The sequence below is a fragment of the Perca flavescens genome, chromosome 14, assembly GCF_004354835.1.
Source record: "Perca flavescens isolate YP-PL-M2 chromosome 14, PFLA_1.0, whole genome shotgun sequence".
NCBI classification, from domain to species: Eukaryota; Metazoa; Chordata; class Actinopteri; order Perciformes; family Percidae; genus Perca; species Perca flavescens.
The window spans coordinates 9,335,390-9,362,369 of record NC_041344.1 but is presented as its reverse complement, the minus strand read 5'-3'; the positions used below and the strand labels follow the sequence as shown (position 1 = coordinate 9,362,369).

The 26,980-nt window shown below is 42.0% G+C and overlaps 1 protein-coding gene across 7 annotated transcripts in view; it reads right to left on the bottom strand.

The window, feature by feature from the left end:
• cica (capicua transcriptional repressor a) overlaps positions 1-25,600 on the bottom strand; it is a 48,032-nt gene extending 22,432 nt beyond the window's left edge. For 2 of the 7 annotated variants that reach the window (XM_028597088.1, XM_028597095.1), the window contains exons 1-4: positions 16,977-17,151; positions 9,706-13,472; positions 8,619-8,886; positions 1,076-1,207 (exon numbers count right to left, since the gene is read on the bottom strand). In XM_028597088.1, the coding sequence (XP_028452889.1) occupies positions 1,076-1,207; positions 8,619-8,886; positions 9,706-13,257 (3,952 nt within the window). In that variant the 5' untranslated portion in view covers positions 13,258-13,472; positions 16,977-17,151. Of the gene's footprint in view, positions 1-1,075; positions 1,208-8,618; positions 8,887-9,705; positions 13,473-13,827; positions 13,930-16,753; positions 16,884-16,976; positions 17,152-23,617; positions 23,965-25,456 lie in introns of those variants that run through there. The other 5 variants (XM_028597091.1, XM_028597089.1, XM_028597092.1 and 2 more) reach the window with 5 other exon arrangements.
• Between the last annotated feature and the right edge of the window lie 1,380 nt (positions 25,601-26,980).

Here is a 26,980-nt window from a genome sequence, read left to right as displayed (position 1 = left end):
TGGGAGGTGTGAGAAGCTCTGACTACATCTATGTTATAATCTGTAACAGTAGTAAGAAGAATACTAGGAACATGAAATGTTCCATCAAGGGTTTAGTGAATATATCTGTATATTACAGAAGTATTTTGTCATTAAATCAAGTAATTACCAAACCTTAGTTGACACAGCATTTCTTTCTGTTTTGTTTTTATACAAAGGCCATTATAACTTAGCCAAGAGGTTTTGTAGAATTGATTTAGATTGAAAAATACTTTTTTACAGATTATATACAGTGTGGTGGTCTCTTAAAACAAATCCCCCAAAATAAATTTGCTTTTATCTTTGATGCTCATACATCCCAAAATAGCAAACTGTCTGTTTTCTTTTGAGATTGATAATGTGACACAGTCATGAATGGGATGCCATGATGTATTCTAAAGTGAGCTGGTTAATTTAACAGTTTAGAGCTGACTTTATTAGCAACTATTTTTAACAATCAATTAGCCTTTCAGTCTATTTACAAGCAAAAAATGCCAACAAATTCGCTGGTCTCTGCAATTTGAGGGTTTTCTGCTTTTCTTTATCATATATTTTAGCAAATATTACAGATTTTAGATTAACGATGGGGGCTCTGAGAAATTGTATCCACTATTTCTGATTTCGTAGACTACATGATTAATCAATAGTTGCAGCACTAACACAACAAATAGAAAGGAAAGATAACTTAATATCCAAAATAAGGCCTAATGAAGCTCTGAAGATTAATGACCGTCTCGAGAGGTCAATATATTAGTCTATGAATACATTTTAGCACTCCAGGCAGCAAATAGTGTTATCAACAATGTCACTGGAACTATTTTGGCATAAACACCAACTGTGCTGATTTGCAATTCAGTCGCAACTGTTTTGGAAAACTCTGACTTGGCTGCTGGTATGTCCGACTTTGCACTTGAGTGTTTTTGGCAGAAACAATGCCCTGCATACTGTTTCCAGCAGTTATAATTATTATATTAGGAAATATGTGTTTATTAGATACAGTCATATTTTTGGGTACTTGCTGTTGAATTCAGAGAAAGGGAGTGGGGCTATTTGCTACCTTTGCTCTGATTGACAAGCTGTTGACCATCAGCAGGCTGGGCAGCCGCTCCTGATTGGCTGGGCTCCAGGAAAGGGACGAGTGAATGCCAAGGGAACACTGGCACCGACCGAGGCTCCACATTGGTCCAAACTGTGGGAACACGAAAGGAGAGAGAGAGGAAAGAAAGAGAGAGCGAGAAAGTGAAATGTCATCATGTTTATCCATGTCAGTATCATGGACTGTAGACAGAAGGTAGCGCACTGTGGCAGCATGTGAAACCCTACGTGATCGTCAGCCAGCGATGAGCTAAAGCGCTACTAAAAACTACACGTTCATAGACACTGAAGACCATGAATGGAGTTGTTTATTTAGTCACCTACTCTCCCCCCTCTCCAACACGCACGCACGCACGCACGCACGCACGCACGCACGCACGCACACACACACACACACACACACAAAGACCATCCCTCAGGATAATGAGAGATGAGGGGTCATGCGGTGTGATGAGGGAACCTGTTATTTTATCCACAGAGATTTTAGACTCCAGACTACTCGCCGTCTAGACTGCTGCCGAGCTTCAGACTCTGAACTGAACTCTTTCTCCAGCGGGCACCATTTCAAGCCAAAGACTACAAAGTTTAATTTGTACACAAATCTCTATTACCGGTACTACCAGAGGTGGAAGAAGTACTCAGATCTTTTATGTAAGCAAAAGTAGTATTACCACAGTGTGAAATACAATGTTACAAGTAAAGTCCTGCATTCAAAATGTAACTTAAAGTGGCTATATGTAACTTTCAGTTTGTGTTGTTTCTAGCGACCGATTTGGACAAAAGCGGTAGTATTTTTACCAATCCTGCTGTCGTAAAGCTCTTTTCTTTACGGTGCCGTATTACCCACTGTAGATTACCTAGTTAGCATTACCGGGAGGTCATACAGTTTCAATGGATGTTTTGCTCAGACAGAAAATCGTTTACAATAAAAGAATAAGCTACAGATGCATTGTTGCATTTCCAGTGTTGCATACGGTAACTTAGCCTACTTTGTATGTCTCGTGAGCTAAATTGGGTTTCACTGTCACTGTGTCATGAGCCAAAGCATTAGGAGTTTGTTGAAGCAACCAACGTAATAATAACTTAGATTCATATAGCGCATTTCATGAAACCCACGGATGCTTTACACAAGTAACATTATTGGGGGACAAGGGCAAAGAAAATAGTAGGCCAACACAAACACGGACTAAAAGGAATAAAACGTCAGCGCTATATGGAAGGAGGACGTTAGGGCTGAGAAAATCAAATATCCCGATATTTTTTTACCAAATACCTCAATATCGATACCGCAATGATATTGTAGTGTTGACTATTGGTGCTTTCACAAAATATTTACACAATGAGATTTTTGATGAATAATCATCAGTAATGTGGATATAATGACTAAGTGGGTAAAGGCAAATAATAGAACAGCTAGAACAGTCTGGTAAGTTCATAAAATGACATCACTTTACTGTAATGCAGCCTTTAAAACCAATAAAACACAACACTTATGCCATATTACCATATTACGATATCCAAAATCTAAGACAATATCTAGTCTCATATCACGATATCGATATAATATCGATATATTGCCCAGCTCTAGAGGACGTAATTTAATGTATTGTATATTGTTTATAATTTTCCTCAGAATCATTCATTTGGATAACAGATAACAGAATATGCTCATACATTTGTATCATCACCATACAACACCACTGAAAGCTCTACAACTGCTTATACTACTTCCACTTACTGTATAGCTACCATTACTACTAATACTACAACCACCACCAGTACTACTACAACCACAACTATTACTGCTGCTAACACCATCACTACTGCATTTTTAGATATTTCTACTTTGGGAATCAGTTGAATAGTTTGTGGTTTTATCAGCAGCAGTTTATTCTATGTGTCTGTACATTTATATATATAATCATAAAATATTATTTAATAAAGATTTCAGCCTCAGTTTAACCATCCACTCCTCCCCCTAGTCTCGCACTGCCAGAACTATCTCCACAGCGCTACTCATCCCCTGACTGGCTGCAGCACTGTAATGTCCAGTTTCCGTTTCCATTAATAATTTTATAAAAAAAAGTTCCAAAAAGGTCTATTTATAGCTAACCATTTGCCGGCTACTGTCTTATCTAATGGAGATCCAGATACTGATGAGCTAGATAACGAAGAAAATGCAAACATATCCTGGATGTACTGTTCACACTGTTCAAGACATTCTCTTTTGATTAGTGTCTCATGACTATTACAGCTGTGCTCTGACTTTTGCACTCCTTACAACTTAGTGGCAGTTTATGTTGATGTGTGCCTAGGGAACTTCAGCTGAGGAAGTGAGGCTTATTCAAATGTTTTACATACTAAAAGTTACTCTCTTAAGGTGGGCAGGACCAGGAATAGTACTGATTAGGGCAGCACATTTTTTTTTTATTGTCATCACGATATCAACTGCCGCAATATACACACCACTGAAGACAGATGTGTTAGTTGAAAGAGAATATGAGTAGAAAACTGCACTTTAAAATGTAACTGTCAATCTTTTGTAGTGGTGCATTTTATATTCAATTCAATGTTCAATTTGTTCAATAAAAGAACGTTGGAAATGATTTCTGTACACTTTTTTTAAATTCAGCAAGCAATTTGTTGTATTTTAGAAGAATACTGAAAGCAGTAGAAATGCAGAAATGACTACACTTTAATATCTGTTCATTTATTTATTTAGAGTAATATCATTATCGCGTTATTCAACAGCGTTATCACATATAGCATATTTCCTCATATCGTGCAGCCCTGGTACTGGTAATGTACTTTACTGTACAAAAAGATATATAACTTTTTTTTTCCTTCTTATTGATCATCCACAGGTAGAGCAGAGGTCTAGTTCAGAAATACTGAAAACATCAGAAAAAGGACTTTATTAGCAAAGATTTATAAGACTTCATGGATTTCATTGTAATGCATTTCAACTTGCAAACTTAAACTTCCTTGTAGATTCCATTAACTTTGAATTACTGCGGAGTCTTTGTTTTTATCTTCTTATCATTTTTCTTTAGTATGACTATTGATATTCATTAGGGGAGGTATCTCCATAAGCCATTTTGTGCTCCGAACCTCTCCTGCACAATGTTCAAATGTTTTCTTGAATTCTTTCTGTCTTTTTATACATGTGTATATGTGCAAATAAATAAATAAATAAAAATAAATAAATAAATGAAGCTGCAGCTCTTAGGCTTGTAGGGATTTAATGACTTTGCTCAAGGACACATCAGCAGTACAGTCTGAACGATGTTGGATTTTTAAGGCTGATAATGATATTGATATTTAGGAGTTAAAAAGATTTGATAACGATATATTGGACCATAGTAATTTTTTATTTTTATTTTTACATAGAACACATAACATAAACTATTGAATCAGATCGCTTATATTTGTTTTAAAGAATTGTGACCAAGACACTTTCTTTCTTTTATAACAAACATTACATATTAATGAAAGGGTCAATCTTGGCAGCAAAGTATACCATCAAATTAATAGAAAAATAAATAAAAACATATACACAATCATTTATTTTTTTAAACTCCATACAGATCCCCCAGATATTTCCAAAAACTGCCAGCTTCCTTTAATGTATGTAAGTTAGTAACACATGTTGATATACTCACAACATATCGATTCATACTTGGTTTGTTTACATTTTTCCATCATGTTCTCTTGTAAGAGAAACAAGTATTTTACTGCAGGGTCACTCTTTTTAGTGATAAAATCTCTTAAATATACTTATACCCAGGGTGCACAACTTTGGCCAACGAGGGATTTTTTGTTTTGTTGTCTGGCTAACCATCTCATCTCATGTCTGGCTAACCTTCCAAAAATGTTTGCCCACATAACATTCCCACAAGCAGTGAAAGACTGTTCCTTTAGGATTACATCGGAAGCACGTCCCTGGCGTATTGGGATTAAAGTGATATAGTTTTGATTTTGTGTTATATATGTTATTAAAATCCAATTGTATATGAGATTTGTTGGCAGTGAGAGATACAGTACATATAATCTATAGCCATATACTTTAAGATGCTAAACAAATCTAACTTGAGATTCTTCAAACATTTAAAGGAGCTGCTGACACCCTGAAGAGGTGAGGCATGAATATTCCAGGGAAGCACTGATAGTGGTAGGTTGTGAAAAATATCAGAGAAAGAAACACTGCGCAGACAACCATCTGTCTCTTATTGGTTTACTTAAAGTGTTGACAGGATGAATAGCAAGAGACAGCAGGGAGGAAAAAAAATACTCCTGATGGGGTGAACAGCTGTCTTCATGCTTTAAGGTGGGAAAGTATGCTACTCTCAGCTGTAGATATCCACCTGTCCTATGACTACACATTACCACCACCTGGAGAATTTTTCTAATAATTTCTCCTGTGGGTGCAAAAGCAATAATACAGTTCCTGAGCTGTGAAACAAGATGGGACCTCACCTACATCTGAGCACTTATCTCTTCTTCACTGAAGGCTGCAGATGTACTCAAAGAGAGCACAGTAATGCAACTTGTGATTCTAATGCAGCTGCACTTGAGTTGGGCTATATTTAGGAGAGATCTCAGCCGTGGGGCCTCCACTGCCTTCTGCCTGTGTTTGTTTCTGGGCTGGCTGTGGCTCTCGGCGTTTTTAAAAATGTATGGCGGAGGAAACGTAACGCTACAGAGGCAGGTGGCTGTTAGTAGGGATGTGAGAGAGAGAGAGAGAGAGAGAGAGAGAGAGAGAGAGAGAGAGAGAGAGAGAGAGAGAGAGAGGAATAAAAGCGCGCTTCGGTAATCAGCTCAAGCCTCAACGCTTTACTGCGCTAATTCTACTGGTGGGAAAAGGGTATCCATGACAACACGCTGGCAATATGATTACTCCTTTTTCTGCTGAGAGTGATGAAACACATTCACATCATGCTGGATCTGCCCTTGATGCTCTGTCTGAGGTTGTTGATTGTCTGAAACAGCGAGATGAATGTGTGAGTGTGTGTGTGTATGTGTGTGTGTGTGTGTGTGTTGTGGAGGAGGTGTGATTGTCCTTGTTGCTCTCTGCACTCCTGCTCTCAGTCTCGTATGTCTAGACATGCCAATACTCACGCCCTTTCAAAGTTTCAGTAGTGAAACACCCCTTAACTATCTCTCACACTCACACTCACACACACACACACACACGAAAAGTGACGCCCCCTGCACACGCATACTCAATAACTCTGACACAACACAAACTGAGTCACAAAATACACACACTGAGCAGCGGGGTGGCTGCCTTTGTGACTGATATATCAAACCTTTTCTGATCTTCATGCCTCAGAGGAAAAAGGTTTTACTCTGAAGCCGCCTTGAGTCAAGAAATTATAATTTAATCAGAAAAGGGTTACAAAATACTAAATATCGGTATTTAAATTTAGAATTTACAGATCCTCATGCTATAAATCTGTTACTTTTGATACTTTTCATGTTTTTTTTTAACAATTCTCCTGTAACTGCAACCATGCCATGTTTCCTAAATTTACATATTAACTGAAAAATGCACCGTCTGCTTTTTTTAATCGTCTGTATGACTTACTGTATAACACAACCCCCCCTTTTTTTTATCAAATGTGAGTATGAACTGTGAAACTGAAAAACCAATAAATTGCCAATATCGCTCTGCACTAAGACACATTCCTGTACATTTATTGTGTATTGAGTGTTGTGCTAAAATGACACAAAATGAGAAATCATGCTTTTCAAATGGAAACTATCTTCCTCATTCCTATATTCAAAGTAACATATTTGAGTTTCGGCTGTAATATCGCAAGGTTGGCATGGAAACAAGCACACAGTATATGATTAACCCAAACACCTCTTCTTCTCAGTGGCAAATCTGATATCCAACAGAGTGCATGCAAACAAAGCTGGCTAAAATATTTTCACAACAGATTCTTTTTTATTTTAAGATCATTTTTTGGGCATTTTAGGACTTTATTTGACAGGACAGCTGAAGACACGAAAGGGAAGGGAGAGGGGAGTGACATGCAGCAAAGGGCCACAGGTCGGAGTCAAACCCTGGCCCGCTGCTTCTAGGAGTAAACCTCTACATATGGGCACCCGCTCTTCCAAGTGAGCTATCTGGGTGCCCTTCACAACAGATTTTTGCCTAAAGAGGGTGCACAAAATTGCTCATAAGGGTAACTTCACACCCTTTAATTTCATCCTCCCTCAAACCACACTGTGCTCCTTCGGACATTTACAGTACACCTTGTAATTTATAGTTAGCTGATAGTATGGTTTATAGAGATGTTCGGAAATGCCTCAGATCCTGCCTAAAATGCTGGTATCCGTGAGCATGCGAGTCTATGCAGTGATCTTATACCACGTAATTTAGCCCTGAACAAAATATACTTTAAAGTAGTTTATTTATGACTATCAAACAAGATAATAAAAGAAAGTTTATTTAAAGGTTCTAAAGTGTATCTATTGCATTCATTCTCTGTATGTATTTTTTTTAATGATTTACAAAGGGTTTAACTAAGCCAGGACATACAACAATGATAGCAATACATACACGGTTTGTAGTATACAGCTGTATAAAAATCTTATATATATATATATTTATATATATATATATATATATATACACCTTTTTTTATTTTTATGACTGGTATGGGATCGGTATGCAATATTAGCCGATACGCAAATTCAGGTATTAAAATCAGTATCAGGAAGGATAAAATGGTATTGGAACATCTCTAATGATTTAAGAAGGTAATGAAGCAAATAATCACAATATGTATCCCTAGAACACCAAAATCTACATGCAGGACTGAAGCTTGGGTTAAAAATGAATGTTCATAAAATGCCAACAACTGATAACCTATTGACCTCCGGCTTTTTTTTTCGTCACCGGTATAATCTGCATGAATGCAACTCATTTCCCTGTGTCCACTGTGGCTGTTTTTAAGGAAGCCAATGATAAAGCCATTGTTAACTGTGTGCTATTGGCAAAGAAAGAGCAGCAGCCTAAAGCAGCACAACATTTCTCACACTCTTGGTTTGTTTACTTCATTCATCATATATTAAACTTTAAAATAAAACATATTTGTGAAAATTGAGTATATGCCACATACATGCCTAATAAATACCGGTATGAATAAATAACCAAATAAAAACACTCCTAAAAAAGGTCAAAAGGCACTAGGAAGGCAAATTAAGGGGACAAAAAAAACATCCTTTGAATATGGTTTCTTTCTTACACGGCAAGCAAACAATAGTAAAGTGTATATGACTCATAGCCATAGCACTCTGATGATGCTCTGTAACTCTAGAGGGATAATGAAAGCGAGAATGACTGGGCTAGAGTACACAAGCTTCAGCCTGCACATCCCTTCCTACTTTACAGTATAGCAGAAGTGTGGCTCGGCAGACTTTGTATCTGACGTGAACCGAGGTCAAAGCCACAGAACCATGATGACATCTCATTCCCTCTCCCCGTCCTTACTCACCAGTCCCTGGCCGTCCCATGATGATTTGCTTGCGTGGAGCAGGGTGGGGCGACTCAGCTGGCAGTATGAGCGGCAGCAGGGCAGTCGGCGTGGGGTGACAGGCGACTGGCTGTGGCAGCCCCCCTCCGGAGGCATCCTGGTGTCCCTCAGGTTTCCTCTCACGCTCCCTGCCTCCAGAACCAGAGGAGGACAGGATTGAGCCCGATGAAGTGGGCACCATGGAGGGGCTGGACAATGCAGCATGGCCCACTGTGGCCGGGGTCAGTGACTGGGAGGAGACATCACAAACATTTTTAGTATTTGCAGAGAACTAAATCATAGCAAAAATATAGTAGATGCATATTTGAGAATTAAATACTTAAAAGATGGCAGCTGCTCATAATTTTGCTGACTCTGGGTCTCCATTTGACTGTGTTTTGAATCAGAGGTGATTAGGGACAAGCTACAAACTTTTGAGGGCCAATTTTAGGGTCTATCACGATTAGTATTTGCTACTAAAAATACTACTAATAAAAATATAGATTTTCACCTTGAAATTCACTTTCATGGTGAAGTTTCTCAGTCACTGACAAAATTATATAAATTAGACATCCCCCAAAATAAAGACACTCTTTTGCTGTACCATTGCCATACTGAGGTAGCTATTAGGGCTACTCGATTATGGAAAAAAATCATAATCCCGATTATTTTGGTAATTATTTAAATCATGATTATTTAACACCATTACCAATTGTCTTTTGGAAAGATGCTGCAATTATTGGACTTTAAAAAACAGAGAAACAGTTAAACAAATCAACAGTGAAAACACCTTGAACTGTGAAATTTCCCTTAAAACATTTTTTTTTCATTCAGAACACAAGACAAAATAATTGTTTACTTACAAAACGTAATGCAAAATAAGTGTTATAATAACGATCATTAAAAGCCAAAATCGTAATCGCTATTACAATTTCGATCAATTGCACAGCCCTAGTAGCTATGACATAATATTGCTATCGCATTATAAAATTAAGACTTTATCCACATGGCCCATCCCTAAACTGTACATGATCATGTGGCACATATACAAACATAGTGACTTTCTTACCGAGCTGGAGGTGACCAGGACAAGTGTGGGGTTGCGCAAGAGAACTGCACCGTTGGTGGTGGCCCCGTTGATGGGGACGGGGACCTGCAGACCTGGGGGAGCTGTGTGTTGGGGCTGGCTGTGCTCTCTGGACCTGCTCCTCTCTCTCCTCCCTAACGGACCATCAGAGAACTTGGCCAGAGGGACATCTGGGTTGCGGACAATGACTGGGGAATCACGTAAGGGCACAATACGGCGTGGGGAGGGTTCTTGGGGCAACGGGGAGGGAGGAGTGGGAGAGACCAGCATGGGTGGAGGCGTGGAAGCGGCGGAGGATGGTGGCCTGCTGGTGGCGCTACGAGGCCGGGGGAAGGAAAGCGAGGAGGGGGTTGTGGGCTGGCTCTGGGGGGAGAGGACTCTGAAGGCGGCATTATTGTGGCCCAGGTTTGGGTCTCCCACCAAGCTTCCCCCTATGCTCACAAGCTGCTGTTGCTCAGGTTTGGTCTGGTAGTCCTGGATTGCAGGCAGCGGAGGGGGCGGGTGATTGTCGAGCTTCCTCTTGCTGGGGCTCATGGGGACTGTGAAAGTGAGATTGGTCTGAAAAGTGGGCACGATCCCCGACAGGTGGCGCTCTCGCTCAACCCCTGGTGTACCCATCTTAGTGCCGCTAAGCTGGCGATGGCGGCGTGGAGTGAGTGAGGCGGGAGCAGTGATGGGGCTGAAATTGGCAGGGCGAAAGCCGAAGAGCGGAGAGGGCGAGGGTGATGGGGTAGGGGAGAAGGGCGACTGGTTGGAGATAGGGGAGTATGAGGGTGTGCCTGAGCGGGAGCTCCCCAGGGACACCAGCATGGTCGCTGCCTCACACTCATCAAAGTCGAAACGGGAGAGGTCCTGGGGGAGCAGAGAGGGAAGGACCAGGCGGGGGCGGGAGTCTCCTCCACGGCTGCTGGCCTCGCTGCTCTCACGCGACGTCTCGTCCCAGTCGAACTCTGAGCTCGCTCTCCCACCGCTCAGTCGGAGGTCAGACGGCGTCAGGGTCCCCGTGCTGCTGGCTCCACCCCGTTCCCGGCTGCCTCCGCTGGCTTCCATCTCCTTGGTCCTCATCGAGAGGTGTCTGGAACAGTATCCTCGGCGCTGGGACTCTTTAGAGCAGCCCTCCCTGGAGCACAACCTCCTCCACTGCTTCCCATTGAACTTCTTACGGATGCCTGTTGGCGTGCACACCACATCTCCCTTCTTGTACTTCTGCTGGGCAGCTGTCAGTGGGGTGCGGGAACGTGACGAGGACGAGGAGGTTGAACCTGATCCGGATCCACCGCCACCACCTGCTCCTCCGCTGGAAGAACCTCCTCCTGAGGCCTTCTCTACTCTGGAGGAGGAAGCGGTAGAAGAGGAGATGGGAGGCAGGGGTGGGAGCTGAGAGGTGGTAATGACAGCACCAGCTGCTGCAGCTGCTGCAGCTGCTGCGGTTGCTGGGTCAAGGCTTAAAACAACAGGTGAAGGAGGGGGGTGGGGCTTCAAGGCCAGGTGGGTAGGGGGGATCCCGGAGATCCCGATGCCCCGCACCACAGACAGGTGGGGATTGAGGTAGCCAGGCGGGGGCTTAGAGACAATGTGGCGGTGTTGGGAAAGTGCCATTGGTTTTGCCCCAGGTATGATCGCCCCCACTGGGAGCATATTAAAGTGGGACACCTCCATGTCCTCTTCGGGGGTGAGTGGCATGTACTGGTGGTGTTGCTGCTGCTGCTGCTGCTGCTGTTGTTGTTGTTGTTGTTGCTGCTGTTGCTGCATTGCACTGTTCTCCCGTTCTCGCTCTCTTTCCCTCTCTCTTTCCTGTATTCTCTGGAGGTCCCTCTCCCTCTCTAAGTCTTTCTCGATTTCCCACTCTCGGCCTGGGGCCAGGCTGAGGACTGACGCTGGTGTTACTGGGGAGGTAATATTGTGTCCTGATGTGGAGGAAACAGGAACCATGCCCGGGTAGGGGATTCCTCTCCCCAACACTGTCCCCACGCCGGGTGTCATCCCGCAGCTCAAACGACACACCTCCTGCTCCACGTCTATCTCCTCCCTGTCCTCCCACTCCCTTTCCTTGTCTCTCACTCCCTCTTCTCCACCTCGTCCTCCTCCAGGCGGCAGATCCAGGTCCCAAGGTGGCACCAGAAGCCGGAGTGTTTGTCGGGAGACCCACACTGCCTGGGTACCAGCAGCTGTCCCTCTGCCATCCTCTTCCTCGTCCACGCCCTGTCTTTCCTCAGACAGGAGGACACGGTAGCGGTTGGCCACAGCAGGGTGTGTATCCACCTGGGTCACCACACCTTGTCGATACCACTGGCCTTCGCTGCCCTCCTCATTGCCAAAAGGTACGCAGACACGGGTGCCAATAGCTATTGGATGGACACCAGGCGGCGGGGCATCTAGGATAATGTCCACCACCCCTGGGGGGCTGTCATGTCGATACGGGTAACGGCACAGTGTCTTCTCACCGTTCAGCTGCACCTCCAGGCTTCCAAAGTCATCGCTGACCTTGCGGACGACTCCAGCCCGGAACACCAACTCTGAAATCCCCCCTTCGTCCCTCCTTTCGCCCCCTCCCTCCTCGTCACTTCTTCTCCTGAGCTGGCGGGCGAGGACACGCTGATTCTTCAGCCCTTTGGCAAGGGCGTCAGACAGCGCGTCGGGCAGACTGGGCGCTGCGTGCGTAGACATCTGTGTGAGGGCGTGTGGGTCGCCGACTACCTCTAGGTCAGCCGAGTGCTCGCTGGCGGTGTCCGTTGAGGAGCAGCGGGGCAGGGGACTGGGCAACACTCCCTCTGCCTCTCTCACCCCTTCACCCCCTCCAGGCCTTTCCCTGTCCCCTCCCAACGACAGGGTAGGGGGTCCCGAGGAGCCATTCTGAGGCCCTTCCCTGCCAGTGGTCCTGCTGTGGAAGTCGCCCATCAGGCTCCTGCTCTGACTGTTGCCATCAGGGTGCGAGACATAGATGTCACTTCCTGAACCTGTTGACCCGTGGTTGATGACCCCACCACTAAGAGGTAGAGGAGGGGGCGTGCTGGAGGAAGGATTGCTATGGTTACCAGTAGCAGACATGCAGTGTTCAGAGGTGTACTTCTTTTTGGGAACACGAGCCTTGAAGGTGGCTGTTTTTCGGCTGGAGGCGGGGTTTGGGCTGTTGTTGGTGCTTGGTGTACTACTGTTACTACAACTGCTACCACCACTGTCACTGTGGCTGCTGCCGCTCACTGCTAACCTCCCTGCTCTATCATCCGACGCTGTCAAAAATTTCCCAGAATCCATCACAAGTGATACCGTCCTTTCTGACAGCCCTTCTCTGTGAAGCCCCTCCACCTCTGAAGTGTCCCGCGCTCTGATTGGTTCCATCTGGGAGGACTCTGAATGCGAATTAGAAGAAAATGAAGAGGAGGGTGTTCGGTTTTGTGGGGATCTGCTTCTGTCTCTGTTCTCATCTGAGTCTCTCTTCTCCCCTCCTTCTGGGGCATCCCCCGCTCCGCGACGCTTCCCCCCTTTGGCCCGGGTGGAGGGAGGAGAGCGCCGCTGCTTTTTTATCGGCTTCATCTTTTCATCTAGCTTGCCTTTTCTCCAAACAAGTCTTGTTATTTATTTATCCCAGAGATTCTCTTTGGCGTTCCTCTCTTGCTCTACCTCTTATTTTTCTTCTTCCCCCTCCTTTCTATTCTCTCTATTTTCCTCCTCTGCCAGGGCTTCTCTCTCTCATCCTGTCTTGTCTTCGTTGCGCGACTTCGGCACTTGCCCACCTTATTCCAGAGACTCTGAAAGAAAGGGAACAGGGAGTGTGGGTTACTCATGTGGCAAACACATTCAGACATGCACAAAGCCCATTCACCACGAAAAGATAGATACTAACTGCACGGCTATGAGAGGAAAAGCGACTGATTGAATCAACATCTATGAAAACATTAAAGTGGCATCAAAGTAATTCAAAACAAAATCAAAGCAAAGAGGGATCACATGCATCATAAAAAAAATAAGACTAAACAGTTAAACATTAATTCTAAAAAATGTATTTCCTACTAAATGATGCACCATCGTACTATAGTAGTAATGAATGTGACTCATCTACAAATTCATTACACATTAATTCATTACATAACAGGTTCTACTCACATTACACAAGGCCTGCATCCTTACCAGGCGTATATAGAAAACAGGAGGCCATATTGTAGGGTAAACACAATGTAGGCTTACAACACAGTATGGAAATAGTGAGGAGCACTTTGCAATTTGCCCAGACAAGCCTTTCTGCATGCACATACACTCTCACACACACACACACTCCTCCTTGGCCGGGGCAGTAGAGGCGGGGGAATTCCTTCTTCGCTCACATACTGAAACCCTCCCTTTCTTTCTTTTTTTCTCTCTCTCTCTCTCTCTCCCCCTCTTTCTCTCTCTTTCCCTCTCTCTGTGGCGACCTTTATCTATGTATTTCAAAGCAGAACCAATCCGCCCCTACAAACTCCATTTCCTGTGGAAGACCATTACCTAACTTCCCGTTACTTTATTTCTCCTTCTCTCTCTTTGCTACTATTACGCTTTCATTCTTATCCCCTGCCTGCCTTCTCTCTCTGATATTGATTTCTACCTCTCATCTCTTCCTTTTTTTTTATCTCTCCCCTCCCTCCACTTAGTCTCTTTCCTCATTCTGTGCTGCAGTCATACAGAAAAGCAGAATCGTTCCAAAAAAATTGTTATTCCACACCAGAGTCATTCAGTATCGCTCTTAACCATGCCAGAGTCGTTCAGAATATATTCTACTCCATATCGGACTCATTCACAGTTCTGCCCCTGTTTAGAAAGTGAAGCAAATTGATTTTGCTGACTTGTTGAACGGGAGACTGTTGCCATTTAACTGGTTTGTTTGCTGTGTGGTTGATACATGCGGGACTTGCCTCAGGTCGTAGCTGCTGTGTGCTCTGCCTCATTTCTTCCAATACAACAGTCTCCACAGAGCTACGAGTGCCAGAAAGATGTTGACAACAAGTGTATAAGAGGGAGAGACAAAACACCCCCTATATGCTCTGTCGTCGAAATTTCTCTATCCAACTGTGATATTCGCTGTCAAAATGTTCTGGATTGATGTCTACTTGTCAGTGACTGTTTGACTGTCAGTTAACTTCCATGTCTGCCTGTCTGTCCCTGTTTGTACTGTACATCCATCCTCCCACCAATCGCTTTCTCTATGTCGGCCTGTCTCTTTTCCCTTCTGCTGCCTTCCTGTTTATCTGTGAAGGCCAGCATTCATTCAGGTCCTTTAATATCTGCCACATCACATCGGCGAGAGAGAAATCCATTTTCAGACATGAGTGCCGCCTGTCTCAAGGCCACACACACACACACACAGCAAACCTCTATGTGATGATAGTTGATAATGCACACAGAGAGCTTATAGCCATCACTTTGCTCTATGTAAATCCCTATTTAGGACAGACAGCCGTAGAGCAGCCATCATAAAATAATTTGGCAGCCAGCCTTACTTGGTCACGATAGAGGCATGCTACATGTGTTTACTCAGTAGTGCACTGTGTACAACAGCTGGTGTCAGAGTCATGGGCCTAATGATAACAGCTTAAAGACAAACTGACGCAACTCACGCTCCTCTCTGTGAAATATGGAGCAAGGAAGTCCATATCCGAGCTATGGTAGGCTTCCTATGTTGCATTTTCAGTTCCAAGCAGAGCACTATTTTATTTGCAGAACAACTTTAACCTTCTTGACACAAATGCACGGTAAACATGAAACATGGTTAACATGACTGTAGGCAACATCGAGCTGATATGAGTAACGTGAGGTGACAAAAACATGAACTGCTGCCTTTCTGGGTGCATAATTTAGTTTAGCTAAGCAATTGTCCAGGTTTAGGTCATGGTTTAATCACTGTTTCAACCGCAACTGGGCTACAACAAACTAAAAATAGGCAAAATGAAACTAATTATCGTACCAAATATATAATATAACATAAATGTTTATGCTAGCAATAAAGAATAAAACAGCATATGCCCTCAACAAATGTTTGCAACATTGACATACGTTTAATTCTCCTGGGGATACATTGTCTAGGAGTGAACTTTGCAGACCTTTCAGTCCCTTATAGTATGTTTAACCTCCTGTGGAGATGCCAAATCATTATTAATAGTATATTTCATGTATTATATCTAAACCAAACTGCATGATATTTAAAAGTTTTGTAGAGAGCACCTCTGTGAAAGTGTACGACAGGATTACTACAGTGCATTATTGACGACAGGCCAGGGTGTATAAATATACTGATAAAGGCTAATCATAATCCAGAGTAGATAACAGCTGTTAATGTATCTACACAAGGCCTAAAGCGCAAATGCAAACTACAGAAGGTGATGTCGTCACCTCTGGTTTAGCTGGATAGTACCGTGTATGTGTCAAGCCCTCGTAGTACCGCGATTACTACCAGGTTTACTCCACAACACTCAGCAGGCCGTGGCGTGCAGCGACCAGGCCTCAACTACACACAAGGCCGCTTGGAAATCCTCAACTCACTGTCACCGGGGACATAACCGGTTTAACGGGCATATTGACCCGTAATACCATGTAATATAGCCCATATTCACCGTGCTGCATGACGGTGTGAAATGTCCCAAACAGATGAACGCGTTAACTTTGTCAATCACACACAACACACCGACAAACAGCAGACAAAGTCGGTTGTTTGTGCCCATCCGAAAGTGACAGTCGCCTGAAAATATAGCTACAGCTGCCCGAATAACTTTGTATTGACCCTCGTCGTCATTTGCATTATTGCAACCGAGATACAAGAAGGAGAAAGTGCCAACTAGTCCAAGAAGAAGGCCCTCGAGCCCCTCAAAAACACATTAATTCAAACAGCCACGTTGATTCATGAAAAAGAGGAAGAAAATATGCCAACGTAAAAGAGAGAAGGTGGAATGACAAGCGAGTTTTCGAGGTTTGATACAACCCATGGAAAATAACAGTTGTTATAGGAAGTCCAACAGCAGTTATGGCGTTGAATTTATTTCTAGTGGAAAAGTTTCAAGCTCACTATGTCTATCCGCACCGCTCCCTTTTTTTCGCAGAAGACACCCAATCCGCCCTCTACTCCTCTCCGTAGGCCACCCAGATATCGGAAAATATGCTGATCAGCTCAACTGCTAATACTGTTTGTGACCACAGTAAACATGAACAACGTTAGCGGCTCGGCAAAAGCACAACAAGACCCCACTGCAGTGCTGCAGGAGAAAGATTTGTGGGCAGCTTATACTCACCAGAGCTAGTATAGTACCCCAGTGTGATTCTCTGTTGAGTCCGCCGGGTGAAATAGGGCAGGGTGGCCGGTCGTCCGCAGCTGCCAATTAGCGTCCGTTCATGTTTCTCCGGCAAAGCAACTTAAAAGGAGGTAAAACTACTGCCCTGTACATTCTACACTACAGTCGCAAAATGGTGAATGAAGCCCCAAAGCCTTGACAACCAGCCCGCGCGGCCAATAGCGGAGCACGAACGCGTACAGTAACCAATAGGATTCCGCGGAATGGGAGCGGGGGCGGAGCCACGCGTCAAAGTAAATTTGATCGACGGCGCGTCGTGGCCAATCACAGTGTGGGAAAACACAGAACAGCTGTTGGAAGAGCGAGTCTGCGGCGGCCAATGGGGTTCCTCGGTGGGCATGTCTACAGGCAGGCAAGCAGGACGAGAAATCTTTCCCTTCTTTCTTTCTTCTTCTTTTCATCCCCTTTTCATTTGTCTGCAAAGATGGCGTAGACAGAGGGAGGACTGCCTGTCTTTTGAAACGGGTTGGACTTATTTCAGTAAATAAAACACTGACATGACATTATCAATTTTAATATAGATCAATATATGCCCCAAGCTGTCTCATATATTATAACTTCAACCCACACTTTAATAAGAATAGTTGGCTCTCTGTTTGCTATTTATTCATTATTGTCTTTACTATGATCCATGTGAGCCACAGGTTGAATGTAGTATTAGAGGAACACACCACAGAGAACACCAACTCCCAAATTCACATGCTTTCTCTCTCTCCATTCCTCTCACAAACTCCCTCTCTCTCTCACTCTCTCCGAGTTAATAAGAGGTGCTCTAAACGGCACAGAATCCCTTAGTCCCGCCTCTCCAGCCAATCAGGACAGCAGCTGGAGGCTATACGTCACCAGAGCAGTGTGTAATTGGCTGAGAGGCCTGGGGTCTACAGGCCAATGACCGAATGCTGTGGTGAGGTCACTATGCTTGTTGCCATCAGCTTGGGCATCAGGAAAAGTGAAACCCCAGTGAGTAAATTGGTCCAAACGTGGGATTATGGTTCCTAAGAGAGTGACCCACATACACTCTGGACCTCCCTCCTGCACACACACAAACACTGTGTGCAAGCGGGGAGGTGTGCATGTGTACAAGCAGGTACAGGCTGTAATGCACTGCTGAATAAAAAAAATAAATACAGTTAAACATGCATGAGTGCATACAAACAAACACACTTACACACAGATATGTGCCTGTGTACCACACACACACACACACACACACGCAGTGGCATCCCACTGTGATTTCATGAGACACTAATGGTGTGTGGATTGCTGTGTAGCAGTGTGACTCGCTGTTTCTATAGCTTAGAGGCACAGATGGCGAGTTTGGTCAATGATGATAGAGAGCTGGCTGGTTGCGGCATTGCAGTCGCCCACGCACGCACGCACGCATGCACGCGCACACACACACACACACACACACACACACACACACACACACACACACACACACACAGACACACATAGACAAGCGTGTACACTTGCCACAGTTACACACAACTGGGTGCACGCAAACAAGCAAGCATCTACACACACATAGCAGGCGCAGTGGAGTTATAACATGTACGGGCGTTACATAAGATGTACGTGTACTGGAGCACACACACACACACACACACACACACACACACTGTGCCAAGTCCTGTGCAATCAAACACGCACACACACGTACACACACAAATAAACACACACACACACACACACACACACACTTTTGTGTATTGTGCAGACTATACAGCCTCTTTGAGCATGCAAACATACAGACATGCACTGTTGCACATACGATAAAGTACAGTACAGGTTTATTATTATTACTTTGTTGCACGCACACACACACACATGCATGGACGCACGCACAAGCTTAGCATTTATGTATTTACTGTACATATTTCATGGCTGTAACTTGTGACTCATAAATCTGTGAAAAATGAACCACGAACACACAGTGTGATCTCCAGACATTTTCCCCACCCCTGATAGTAAAGCACTGCAGTCTCTGTCTCCCTCTAACTGACTGCTCATTCACTGTAGACGAGAAATGTAGGACGAGTACAGCGAACACGGAACTTTGAGGGGTGGCTGGTTTCGTAAGGCGCCGTTGACAGACATTAAAGAGACCCGAGACTGAAGTCTATTGAAGTCTCAGAAAAGCTTTACAATGTGACTGGAGATGAATGTGTGAAGGGAGACTTTTGTGGGAAAGGGTAGACCTGAACCAGATAGCGAAGAGAGTTATGAAAGACACAGAGACAGACATGAATCATGCCAGGGACAGGAAGAGGGAGACAGACAGTAGCAGAGTGAAATGGCGAGAGGTAGACCGAGAGTGGCTGCAGAAGTTGAGCAGTTTCTGAATGAGTGCCATAAATTCGGCTGGTATTAGCACCTCTGAGCACTTTCTAAGAATGAGACGGAGAGCTGCGGCTAAGCCCCCCCAATCCCAGTCACTTTACTCTAAATGCATTATGGCCACTTAACTGCTAAACAGCTCCAGGGACCCTGCACTGCACCTGACCCAACACTCTAACACTCTCTAATTCAAGAGTGTGTGTGTTTGGGAAAAAAAAAAAGAACAAATGGACAGTAAGAGATGGACCAGATGAGTCCAACTCTACTCGTCTTCACCCCGACCAACATTTTGAGGTTGAGTAGATGTACAGTAGATTTAACAGCCTGCACCTGCTGTGAATAATGAAATCAAAGATGAGCGTGCAGTCACTCGTAGCCACTTCCTCTATAATCCCCTGAGTAATTTTGTAAAAAAAAAAATGTTAATATCTTTCTGGTGTTAGATGAGTAGGTAGTATCCCAAATCTATTTCAGATAGATAGAGGGACTTAATTTATCCCAAACTGGGAAATGTCAGTGCTACAGCAGCAAGGTATAAAGGCACACATTTTTATACTATTTACATTTTTACAAATACTATGTAGTGTAGTAATACACTTTGTTGTTCGGGCTTTGCAAATCATAGTGTGTGGTCTTGACCTACTCTATCTGTAAAGTGTGCTGAGATATCTTCTGTTATGATTTGACATTATAAATAAAATTGAATTGAACTGAAGGTGCTCATCGATCAGGGAAAGTTTGAACCTCTAAAGTCTCATGGCAACTGAGCAAACCCAATCTACTGATGAGGGCAGAGTGACACAGTCGGACGAGATCTCCAGAACAATCGAGCAGTGGTGGAAGACGTACTCAGATTATTTATTCGTGTAAAAGTAGTAATAACACGCTTACAATACTGTCTCAAGTTTTGCATTCAAAAGTACAGAAGTATTACAAGAAAAGTGTATTTAAACCTGCAATGTCAACTGTACTATATCTTTTTTTATGGAACATCTCGCAAAGTATGCAATGTACAATATTTCCCTCTGAAAAGTAGAGGAGTGAAAGTATAAAATAGCAGAAAATGGAAATACTCAAGAAAAGAACAACTAGCTCAAAGTTGTACTTAAACACAGAACTCGACTAAATGTGCTTTCCATCACTGCAAACAGGTAAATAGACCTTGGGCCCTATCTTGCACCCGGGGCAGCCCAGCGCAAAGCCTGACACAAGTGTCTTTGCTAGTTTAAGACCGACTCAGTTGTCAATTTCCCGTCCAGCGCCCACTTTGTTTAAATAGCAAATGCACCTGCGCCCATGGGCGTGCTGGTCTTACAGGGAGGTGTGTTCAGGTGCATTCTTGGCGTGTTGCTATCTTGAGGCAGCAGGAAGTGATCGCGCCAGTGACCAACAAAAACCTGGTCTAAAGTCAATAACGCAGCATTTCATTGTTGTTTTAACAGAGCATTAGTAAAATGCTCCTAGGCTAGTGCACAGCGCGCGCACACTGTGCTTATTACACACACAGGTACGCGCAGCAGCACACACACATGCAAAAGATTACAAATAAAAATATTATGGTGCAATCCTCCATCATTATAGCAATAAGCCAAGGTCCAAAGGCTTTTAAAAGGGAATGGGAGATGACACTCTGATTGGTTTATTGCATGTTACGCCCAAAACACACCTCTGATTAATGAAGACACTAAGTCCAACCCTTTTGAACCACGCGCCTGGCGCATGGACCCTTTTTTCCGCCGTCAAACTTTCAAAAATGGATTTGGACACGCCCTGAACGCACCTGCGCCATGTGCTTCACGCCATGTGCTTCATCGTTAAAATAGGGCACCTTGAGTTGAAATCTTTTTACTGTAATGCTGTTTCCAAATTCAATGAACTTTCATGCTCCAATTCATATACTGGTGTGTAAATAAATGCACAATATAATCTCAGTGAGAGATTAGTTTATGTATTGCTTCTCATAACTGTTCCTTTCATCTCTTTTCACGCAACAGAGATAAGGGTTGAGCTTTTGCTCCTCACTTTTGGTTACATGTTGCACTGACAGAATGACACGCACAATACAGTTTATAATTACTGTATATTTGGTTTAAAATACAGGCCTTACATGCCTCTTTTTTGTCATGGATACCTGAAACCTTTGATAACCACTTTTTGACTTGCTTGCAAATCAAGAAATAAGACGCCAACTTCTTCACTTCAGTTTGCACATTTCTCTTATATGAGCACATTGCAGCCATTTGCACACATCATTGTCTTCTTCTAACATGACTGAAAAATGGGCATTCCAAACATTGTGTGAGAAGCCTGACGAAGATATGTAAATGTAATGTTAATATATCATTTTTTGTTGTACTTATTTAAATGACTGTTGAACTTTCACACACACATTGCATGTCATCTAATGGCTGCAGGGAGACAGCGCCATGCTCTTCTTTACTTTCCTGTTGTTGACACTTTTTTTGTGCCTTTTTTCCGTTACACTTTTTTATTATAATTTACTTTTAGTTTATCAATCAATCAATCAATTTATTTTATTATTTCACTTTTATTATTTGCATTTTTAGTTTCACACTTTTTACGGTTTGTATTTGCACTGATTTTCTTTAGACAAACAGACAGACAGACAAATAGATAGATAGATAGATAGATATAGATGACAGTTCTTTATTCATTCTGAATGGTTGTTCTTTTTAATTCATTCTACAATATCTGCGACAGTCTCTATTGCTCAGTAGATGGCGCTGTACCCTAGAACTAAAATGCACTGACCATTGTTTTTGCAAAGTTTTATTGTCATATTCACAGTAAGGAAACATGTTTCCCTGTACAATGACATTCTTCTAAGCTGGCGATGTGGCATGCTCCTGATTTTTGTTGGGTGTGTAACATTGTCATTATGGTTACAGTAAAGCTGATATATTTGACACATGTCGGCTTCACAGACAAATAGATAGGGAGCTTGAAACTATAACTAGGTTAATTTTCAGTGGATATATTACATTTGCAGCCAATTTGCACTAACTTTAAGAAAGGTTTCTAATAAGGATAAAGATATAGTCAATATATATATATATATATATATATATATATATATATATATATATATATATATATATATATATATATATATATGTATAAAGATATACTGTATTAGAAGAAGAGTATCTCTAGTTTCCCTTGAATCATAATGTGATTTCTAATACAGTCTGAGGTTTGCTTGTTGGCTGAAAAGGACACATGAGACCATTTCAACATGTGATTTTGATCTCTACAATTATTCTTCTGACGTTTGAGAACATATTGAAGAGGCAACAGATCCGAGCAGCAGCTAGTGGACGTTCTCTTCTCGTGACTCCCACAGATAATGAATCCTTATTACCGAGGATGCTGCTCTGCCGGTTCACTGAGCCGTGAGGACGATCTGCCTCCAGAAATACACTCACACGCCTGCTGCTGCACAAATACTCAACTGTCAGCATTTAATCCTTCACGCATACTGACTACCTGCTCAAGCACTAAGCCAACCCGTCTTCAGTGAGTTGCCACCTGTATTATAGTCTTTAAAATTAAACTTTTTCTCTATACTTTACTGTCAACTTAATTAATGATGTCCTTACTGGGTTCATAGCCTCCAATGCATCATGTTTTAACAGTTGTGGGTGGCATAGTGTGACATCTAATCATTAGGAGGAAGTAACTGTAATAGAGGAGGACATTGAAAGTAAAACAAATAAATAAATAAAAGGTGAGTCCCTAATAAAGTGAATCCCATTCACATTTGATACATTGGGAAACAAAGGGGAGATACATAACTTATTAAACTTGTTAATCTCACTTTTTCCCATATTTTAATCAGGATACTAATGAAGGGAGACTAAATATGGCGTGGCACAGATGTTTTTTTCAGACCAAAAAAACAAACAATAATATGTATTTTGTCTCAAAGTTGATCAAAAGTAGCAAAATAGTTTCATTTCTAAATTATCTGCTTTCATTTATATATTTATATATATACAATATATAATTTCAATTTTAAATATTTGATTACTTTCAATCTGATTACATTTTTTTTTTTAATTATTTGTCAGTTACTATAATAGTAAGAGACACTTATCTTGTTTTTAAGCAATTAATCGGCTAATCTGTTGTCTATTGACCCGCCCCTTCACACTCGTATATACACACTGCCGATGATAATAAGATAAGAAATCAATATCAATATCAATCACATGTCTCACCAGGTTTTAAATGTTGGAGGTCCAGAGTTTTCGCTGTGACCTTATGGTGAAAGTTGAAGGCGGAGTCCCAGCAGGAGCTCGGCAACAATGCATGATAATTAGCCTTCTGTTGTGATCTGGTTTCTGTCTCGGCCTCTCTGGACTGTGACCTCTGACCTCGTCCCACAGCCAGACAACAATCCCTCTCCGCTGGAGGCCAAACAGCCCGTCAATCAGCCTCCACTCAACACGGCCAGTCCCCTGTTGAGATCAGCAGCCGATGAATGCTTCAAATCAGATTGCAGGGGAGAGGGGAGAGACAGAGAGGTGGAGGGGGGAGACAGAGAGGCAGAAGGGGAGGACGAGAGCTGGTGGTCAGAGAGATGAAACAAATACTGGAATGATTAACAGGATTTAAAAAATGAGAACAAAAAGAGACTGTGAAAGTGAAGAAAAAATAGAACATGACTGATACAGAGAATCAGTCATGTGTTAAATAGCTGCTACAGGAATACCATTTAGCCAGTGGTGGATTGTAACTAAGTACATTTACACAAGTACTGTATTTAAGTAAAATTTTGCTGTATTATACATGAGTATTTCTACTCTATGCTACCTTATAATTCTACTCCTATTCATTTTGGCAGCAAATTGTATGTTTTAATCTACTACATTTATTTGACAGCTTGAGTTACTTTGCAGATTTAAATTATTAATACAAAATACAAATCAACTAATAAATTATAATTATAATAATATAATTATTAATACATTATTATAGGTACAGCTACCCAGGGGTACATTAAGTAATTAAAATGAACTCCATTTATAGCAGCTGCAACATTAAAGTGATGCACACATTACTACATCAAAATGTATAATTAAAAATGAAATATATATAATTCTGATTTTGGTACTTTAAGTATATTTTAATGCTAATACATTCTTACTTTTACTTAGGTAAGGGTTTGAATGGAGGACTTTGATTTTAATATTTTTTCCACTGCAGTATTGCTACTTTTACTTAAGTAAAAATATCTCAGTACTTCATAAACCACTGCTTTTAGCACAGAAGGGTAACTGAATGTCTACTTTATTGTAATATGTTTGAGAACCTACATGCCTCATGATGCAGAGTCAAATAAAGGAAACATAATTTAAACTGCCTAAAGACTTCACCACTATTGTCTCAGTGTGGTAAACTGCAGCCGGTTAGCTTAGCTTAGCATAGCATAACTGGAAACGGGGTAAACAGCTGGCCTGGATCTGTAGGTAGCAAAATCCCAAATTGAAAAGCTCACTCATTCACACATATATCGTTTGCCTAATAAGAACAAAAACTGAAGTGTCGTCATTAAAATCATTGTTTTACAATATATATACGGCGCGACACACACACACACACACACACACACACACACACACACACACACACACACACACACACACACACACACACACACACACACACACACACACACACACACACACACACACACACACACAAAAAGGCCTACAAATACGTGAGAATTGGAACTGGAACAAGTTATCTAGTCTGTACAGTTCAAATGGTCATTGCAGGAATACACTAATTGCTAACTGCCTGCTGGATGTAAACTAGCTTCATAGTTAGCATGTAAGAGAGTTGTTTGATTGAACAATCCAATTCAATGGTAAAAAAAAAAATTGACTTATACCATTTTTTGTTTATTATATTATATTGTTTGTAAAAAAAAATCGCAGTGTTACCCCCACAATATAAGCTATTATGCTGGGTTGACCTAGCTAACATTACCAAACTGTGGTAATGATGATAATTAGGGAGCTAAGCTCAAAAGGCCCCTGTTATATTTCCATTACCTTCCATAATGTAGACTTTTCCCTGACTAGATGTTTCCAGGCGGGAAAGATGAGTCTAGACATAAATGTGTGTTTACATGTAAAGTAAACAAACTTCAGGCAAACACTCAATTATCGAGCCATTACGGTTTCGCATAGGTTTCACACAGGCTTCACATGCCATCCCACGAATCGCTGACAAGTCTCGCGAGAGTTTCCAGAGCACATGCGGGAAAGGAAAGGTGTACAAGAAGGTGTACTACTAGAAACTGACAGCAGGGTGAGCCAGAGTTTTATAGAGACACCAGGAGAGAAATCAACTGGAGGCTTTTGCTCCAGCGGGTTTTAAAGGTTGTCTAGTGATTATTATACTAATACATACACAGGACGGGAAAAACATAAAGGTGTCTCGTTAAAGTCCAAAATCGATCCCTGCGACTGCAGAAGTAAGAGCGAGATTTGGGTAAAAAGCTCAGAACAAAGTCAGGGAACAAAGTCAACTTTATACATAACCTTTATTGTACTGTATTAGTAAAATTGAGTCCCATGATCATCATCTTGACCTGCAGCCTAAGACCCCTCTGAGGTGAATTTGTGGGAAAAATAACAGAAAGAAAGATATATAGGCTACACAACAAACTGAACTTGTGATGTTTTGGCTAGAGCTGGCAGCTATTTTCACAATACTGCATATTAATCATTTGTCATTTTTTTTAGCAAGAATTAATTTGCCCCAGCCTCTCAAATGTGAAGATTTTGTTGTTTTCCTATCCTTCTGGGATTGTGAAGTCTTTGGGGTATTTACTGTTCGTTGGACAAAACAAGCTTTTTTTTAAGACATCATCTTCTTTTTCACTCTTTTTTGACATTTTACGGAACAAATGATTAGTTGATTTTATTTGTAATGAAAACAAGCTTTATTTGCAACACCTGTAAAATAAAAAAATATTAAATAAAAACAGTATCACCATTATCAGCACTTTCCAGTAAAAAATAAATAAATAATCTAAATGCCAGCCTTTTAAAACAATCCTTCGGGCACAAATTCTGACCTTCTAATCAAACCAGGACCAACCACAACCCAAAGAGGGGGCACAGTCATGTGTCTGATTCAAATCATGAGATAGAGATAAACCCACATTGTGTATGGAAGAGATTTGCCAGTCTGGTGAGTAATTAAAACTTCCATTTCAGCAGAAGTAAAAACATGAGGTGGGTGGATCACTGAGGTGTCATCTGGGACACAATTAGTAGCCGATTTTAATTATTAAAGTTTTCAGGGATTTTGTTGGGGCAATCATGATGCTGTACTCAAGAACAGAATCTAAACAGTTAAACATTTGGTATAAATGTAAAAGAAAAATCCGATAACCAATGTATACACTAAAAAAACTACACAATAAAAACTCTGTATGTCCAACAAAGACCAACAATCTCTTCCAAATACTCACCTGCTCCTAAACAGAAGGTCTTTCTCATACAAACATCACTCCATCCTCCTGAATCATTCCTATTGTCATAGCTAGAAAGATAGATAGCTAGATA